Genomic DNA, 6,540 nt, shown 5'->3' with positions numbered 1-6,540 from the left:
CTGCCGAACTATATCCGATGCTTACGTCAGCAACTGGTCTCGGAGTAAAATAATAAAAGATTCCATGATCTGATATAAAACAAGCCCAGAAAAACATCCGGGTCCCGCATGCCAGGCACTGAAAATCTAGAGGAAACTGGGGAGTGTGGGGTTCAGTTTGATTCAGGGATGTGGCAGAAAAAAATTTCTTGAGACACCAGAAAAATTTCCCAGCGATGCACAGGAAGCTATTTCTGCGTGGAAGGGGCACTCCTGGGCTTTTTATTGAGACAGGAGTGAGTGGGAGGCCAGCAGCCCTGCAGAAACGCCCAGGGATTTCTGTTTTTTTTGTTTGTTTGTTCGTTTTTAAAAAGCAAACCCCCAAGGTCCTGATGAGGCCTGCGGTAGGCGGGTCAGCATGGTTTGCCCAGCCTGTGGTCCTGGAAGGGGCCGAGTGGGCGGGGTCAGGTGGAGGGTGTGCTGTCCATGGTGGACAGCAGGTGAATGACTTGGGCCCGCTGTGCCGGGCTGATGTGCTGGCTCATGTACACTATGCTGTCCATGGCCACGTCAGGGTTGTCTTGGACCAGGCTGCAGGGGGAAGGGAGAAAAGGGCGGGTCATTCCTGCCACTTAGGTCAGAGGGTCCTAGGGCAGTCCCTAAAAATCCCTGTGTGGGACCGTGTCATGTTCCTGGGCAGGTGATGACCCAGGGCTCCCAAATCTCTTTGTGCTGCGGTCACCGTGGGGGGGGGGGGGTCCCATGTGTCAGGAATGCCAGGGGTCAGAATACTTCGAAGGACAGTGGACCCTGTCAGTCACTAGCTGTGTGACTGGAGACCCGGTATTTCCCCTAAACTTCAGCTTCATTCCCCAAATGGGGACCCACATACCCGACTACCCACCTCGCAGGGGCCCTCTTGGAATGGGGAGAGCAAATCCTTTGGAAAGGCTGATAGAAAAAGGGAGCCAGTGGCCTCTGGCCTCGCAGTTAAGAATGTGGGTTCTCCCAGATGCACCCTAGCTGTGAACCTCAACACAGGAGGCTGAGCGGGGGAGGGGGGGCACAGCATACAATGCTGGCGTCAAGCTGCACCCCCTCCCCCCACTGGGTCAGGCGGCTGGAGCTAAATCCTGGCTCCCGCACTTCCCAAGGAGTCCAAGGGATAAGCGGGGGTAGGATTTACCGTCTGATGGACTTGAGGACCGAGTCTCGCTTCAAGCACTTGATGTTCTCACGGATGGTGGAACGCAGGCCGGCGCCCCCCTGCAAGTGCTGTTCCAGCCACTGTACCACTACCTGGTTGTTATCCCACAGGTAGGCCTGGGGGCGGGGGAGAGGCGGCCTCAGAGAGGGAGCCCGTGCCTAAGCAGGCTGGCCCTGCCCGGCCCTGCCCGCCCACCCGTCCTGTCTCCGGCGACCCACCTTCACGGGCCCCTCCGTCTCCACGAACCACCGGCGCAGCATGGACTGGATGTGCACGTGGCTCAGCTCACCGCTGGCCTGCAGCACCTCCTGCTTCACCTGGTCCTCCAGCAGGAGGCGGCGCAGCCGCCAGTACAGGAAGGTGCGCGAGGTCTTCCAATTCAAAATGTCCTGGGGACAAGCCCCAGGCTTTGAGCCCTCCGAAGGGGGTGGGGGGCGGGCCCTGCCCTCAGTGCAAGCTCTGTGATCATTCCCATTTTATAGGCCCGGCAGCTGAGGCTCTGGGGAGGTGGCGGGGCCAAGATTTTCACCGGGACTCTACGCTGGCTTACCAGACGCATGGAGGGTTTGCGCTGGCTGGGAGGGAGGGGTGGTGGGTGAGGGTCGGATATCTTCTTAGGGGCGGGGCGATGGGGTGGGGCTTGTGCCGGTCAGTGGAGGGTGGGTGCCGGGCAGGAACAATCCTCCCCAAATCCGGCCCCGAGGTTACAGACACACACAGAGGTCAGATTGGTGGTTCCCAAACCTTGCTGCCCGTTGAAATCTCTTGGATATTTGCAGCCGTACTGATACCGGGCTCCCACCCCCCAGATACTCTGATTTCACTGGTCCGGAGAGTCACCGGGGCACTGGGATTTTTATTTTTGTAGCTCCCCAGGTGTTTTTAACATGTAGCTTTTGGGCCCAGATCTCCTCCGGTTGGAGAGCAGGTGACCTTAGGACGGGGCCTTCACGCGGGGCCCCCGCAGCTGCAGGCTCTTACAGAGATGGTACCCTTCTCCAGCACGCAGAAGGCCGTGTCGTGGAGGTCGGCGAACTGCACCGCCACCTGGTGGTAGATGGGCACGAGCAGGTCCTCCCGGGCCTTCAGCTGGCCCTCCAGGTCCTTGCGGTCCTGGTCGGAGAGCTCCGACGCTCCTGTGGGCAAGAGCACAAACCGGGGTTTGCAGGACAGACCTGCGCTCTAATTCTGAAGGTACCCCCAAAGCAGGCTGCTCGCAGGGTCTCAGAAACGCGCTCACCATGGCCAGAGGCACTCAGCGTGCCACTGTAAATGTGCCCCCCCTCCACCCTTCTCGGGAAGAACCACTGTGCTCATGGGCTACGATCATTTACTACTTCTAACACATGTTGCAAAATATAATAAGGGGACATGATAGGCAACCCTGTGCCAATTTCACTCCTTAGATGAAACAAATTCTTTGAAATGTATAAACTGTGGCAGCTACGCCAAGAGGAAACAGATCACCTGCAGAGTCCTACATATAGTCAAGATGAATTTATAGCCAGAAACTTCCTATCAAAGATTTAAAGATATAAAGCCAATTCAAACTCAGAAAACGGGAGAGAACGCTCCCAATTCATTCTAAGGGATCAGCATTACTCGGACATCAAACCAAAGAAATTGTGCGCATATGCGCGCGCGCGCACACACAATCTTGTGAAGAGCACAGGTATAAAGACATCGCCACCCAATATGGACTTTTAAAGAGAATTACATCTAAGGTGACCAGGGGAACAAAGCTATCACTCAGACAAAATCGGTAGCATACTTTATGTCTGATGGAAAATTCTAAAGGGACATTTTGCTGCACAAATTCTCATCTTCCTCACTGGCCCCCAATACTTCCATTGTTGTATCTTGTGTGTGTGTTCAGAAGCAAATACACTAAGGCATTAAACATATATTTTAACGGCAAAGGGGCTGATTTTGCTATAGGAGCACATTTAAAACACGACTTTTGAGATGTTTCGGCACAGCTGTACTTGGTTTGTACCAGATGAGAATCCCGCAGAGGCAGAGCGGGCTGGGTCCCCCTGTCCTCAGAGACCTGAGGCACTTCCAACCCTCTCACCTAGTTGCTCCACGAGCTTCTTGTAAACTGGGTCGATCCTCCTCATGGTCTTTATCAGATCTTTCCTGCGGTATTTAATCTCTACTGTTCCCTCCGGCTCCAGAATGCTGGCCCTGAAAAAGGAAGAGGAAGGGGGTGGAAGATGTTCCCTAGCAAGCTACAGCCAGGAGACGTGGGGGTGGACACAGGGGAGCCAGGAAGTCGGGGTGTGAGTTCCTGGCTCTTTCACGACTCACTCTGTGACCTTGGGCAAGTCAGAGGGGACTCTGATCATCTGCTTCTATATCCATAAAATAGAGAGGGGCTGAGCCAACCTCTTAAAATCATATTTTTTGAACCCTGGAACGCCCTTCCGGCTCTGGGAGCACAGGACTCTTCTCCAGAACAGCACAGCCCTCCCGTTCTTCAGCTACAGTCCTTTCTGACTTTCCTAATCCTGCTCTCCTCAGGCCAGGGTGCTGTTTCTGATCTCCTCCAAGCCCACAAAGGAACAATGGAGAACTCATTGTGGTCCACTATGAGCTGGCTCTCTCACTCACCTCCACACTGCCCCCTTCATCCCCTTTTGATGGCTTGGGAGCCCTGAGGAATACTCTACGTAGCTCTGAGCTTCCTGGTGGCCAGAGTGAAAAGGTAACGACCCCACTTGAGGCTACTCATGTCTTGAGTCATCCTGGAGGGCTGACCTCAACAAGTCCCCCATGATGGTCTAGGTGCATTGAAGGAGGGACAGGTTTCACTCACGTGCACCATATCACAATGTCTACCATGATGCCTGGTACATAGTAGATACTCGATAAATACTCACTGAATGAATGAATGAATTACAGACATGGGAAGAGGATGACTATATTTGGGGCAAAACTACTCCTGAGGTCTTTACATCCTACACAGCACATAGCTTAGAGTCTTCCTCTTTTTTAAAAAAATTTTTTAAACATTTATTCAGTTTTGAGAGACAAAGTGTGAGTGGGGGGGAACAGAGAGAAAGAGGGAGACACAAAATCTGAAGCAGGCTCCATGCTCTGAGCTGTCAGCACAGAGCCCAACACAGGGCTCGAACTCACAGACCGCAAGATCATGAACTGAACTGAAGTGGGACACCTAACCGACAGGGCCACCCAGGTGCCCCAACTTAGAGTCTTCACTTTATTTATTTCAAAAAAAATTTTTAATGTTTTATTTATTTCTGAGAGACAGAGACAGTGTGAGCAAGGGAGGGTCTTAGAGAGAGGGAGACACAGAACCTGAAACAGGCTCCAGCCTCTAAGCTGGCTGTCAGCATAGAGCCTGATGTGGGGTTCGAACCCACGAACCATGAGATCATGACCTGAGCCGAAGTTGGACGCTTAACCGACTGAGCCACCCAGGCCCCCTAGAGCCTTCACTTTAAAGTTACTCAAACACCATGTGGTGAGTACTACTGTCATTATCCTTTCTGTAAACGTTCCTGGAATGAATGAATCCCTCCTTAACAAAGTTCAGAAAGCCAGGGTTTTCTTTCTCCTGAAGAACCAGAAACCTCTCATGCAAGTATTTACCAGTCAATTGGTCAGCCAGGATTTCCCAACCACCTGCTAGCAGTCAGGCATTGTGCGAAGCCCTGGGGTGTAAAACTGAATAAAGCACAGCCCCTCTAGGAACTCACAGCTTTGGCGGAGACTCAGAGCTCAGTGAGAACTAGATGACTGGCTCTATTTCCGTTTTTATCCTGGCTGCCAGGAAGCTCAGGTGCTTTTGGTCTCCCCTTAAGTTTTGAATGCAAACAGAACAGACAACAGTTCTGTCACCTCCTGCTCCAGCCATGAACTCTCCTGAGAAAATCCACCAGTGCACCGGCTGCTAGGTTTGGACTGGTAAAACTGGAGGCTCTCCATCCTTCAGAACCTCAGAATGCCCCGGCAATCCCTGGCCAGCGGCTCAAAGGTGATGGGGCTTCGGGACTGGGGGTGAGGCGAAACCAGGTCGAGGGTCACACACCCACCTGCTCTCCTTGTCTGCGTACATTTCTATGTACAGGGGGTTGATGGAAGAGTCCACGACCACCCAGGAGCCCCCCCGCAGCTCGGCATAGGGTGGGATATAGATGATGATGGGCTGTTTGTACTGCCTGAGGCTGTCCACGATGTAGGCTCCAAACTTTAGCACCTGGTCGTACATGTCTGAAAGCAAAGCAGTTGCCTGGTGAGGAGGCTTCAGGCCCCAGCACCTGTCCGCACGCCAAGCCTGCAGCCGTCGATGCCCTGGGAAGCCCGAGAAAGCATGTTCGGCTGGGATGCTTCATGGCACCATGGAAAGAACAGAAGTGCAGGCCCAGTGCAGACTGCGCCCTGACTGTCCGTGTGACCCTAGCCATGCCACTGCCCCCGCCCTGCACTGGTGCCTCCGCATCCCCGTCTGTAAAGTGTAAGGCAATCTCAAGGGTCCCTTCCTTCCAGCTCTGACAGGTGACTACCCCCCACCCTGTCCCTGTCCAGCAATGACACAGATCCTTCCCTCCCACCCATAGACAGTGTGGCCCTTGTTTTCCAAGATGAGGCTCTCCAAGCGCCAGGCGCCTTACGTGGTCAGGCTGCAATAATGAAACCAGCCATCATCATGCCAGGAGCTGACACCATGTACCATGATCAGCTCACAGCAAATCCTCACTTCGGACCTCTCGCAGGTTGGTCTTATCCTTAGCCCCTTCACGGCAGCAAAAGTTGCCAGGGTGGCCCACCTTGCCCTGCCTCTCACAGGGTGACCTCTGGCTAGTCACGCTGGGAGCCCTCAGTTCCTCATCTGTGAAATGGGTAGATGGTCCTGAACTGCTCCTGCCCCTGGGGGTGGGGGGTGGGGGGCCTGGAGCGCAGCTCGGCTACGATGATGATGCGACAACGCCACCTTGAGGGGGTTTCCCTGTCCTGGGTGCTGGCCCTGCAGCTTTGGGACACCCACAGGCGAGCTGGCTTTACCTTTCATGCCACCGGCGAATCCCCTCCAGTTGGCAAAGACCATCAGGGGCAACTTCTCTCGGTTGAAATCCTTTATGACCTGGGCCGTCTTGGAGGCGGAGTCTGCAAACCACACTTGGCCCGCCTGCTGGATTACCTAGAACACGGGGTGGCCTGGATCAGACTCCTCAGTGCAGGAGTGGCGGCAAGGGACGTGGGGACAGCCCTCTGAACCATACCCTCGGGGGCAGGCAATCTGATCTGTGTTGGCACCCACACCAGAGCCAGGGCTCACAGGGAGGGCCCAAAGTGTGTCTGCCAGGGGCCCTGCTTCCCCATCACACTGC

General features: G+C 54.4%; 1 protein-coding gene across 1 annotated transcript in view; it reads right to left on the bottom strand.

Annotated features, from left to right (window-relative positions):
- Positions 1 to 205: 205 nt before the first annotated feature.
- Positions 206 to 6,540, bottom strand: part of ACACB (acetyl-CoA carboxylase beta) — a 100,550-nt gene continuing 94,215 nt past the window's right edge. Inside the window, exons 46-52 of the mRNA XM_039240620.1 lie at positions 6,215 to 6,350; positions 5,245 to 5,422; positions 3,261 to 3,373; positions 2,168 to 2,322; positions 1,405 to 1,575; positions 1,166 to 1,302; positions 206 to 570 (exon numbers count right to left, since the gene is read on the bottom strand). Of these exons, the coding sequence (XP_039096551.1) occupies positions 444 to 570; positions 1,166 to 1,302; positions 1,405 to 1,575; positions 2,168 to 2,322; positions 3,261 to 3,373; positions 5,245 to 5,422; positions 6,215 to 6,350 (1,017 nt within the window). The 3' untranslated portion in view covers positions 206 to 443. The remainder of the gene's footprint in view (positions 571 to 1,165; positions 1,303 to 1,404; positions 1,576 to 2,167; positions 2,323 to 3,260; positions 3,374 to 5,244; positions 5,423 to 6,214; positions 6,351 to 6,540) is intronic.

The sequence above is a fragment of the Hyaena hyaena genome, unplaced genomic scaffold (genome assembly GCF_003009895.1).
Source record: "Hyaena hyaena isolate Hyena2069 unplaced genomic scaffold, ASM300989v1 scaffold_0, whole genome shotgun sequence".
NCBI classification, from domain to species: Eukaryota; Metazoa; Chordata; class Mammalia; order Carnivora; family Hyaenidae; genus Hyaena; species Hyaena hyaena.
Note: the sequence above shows the minus strand (reverse complement) of the source record. Positions and strands in the feature narration are given on the sequence as shown.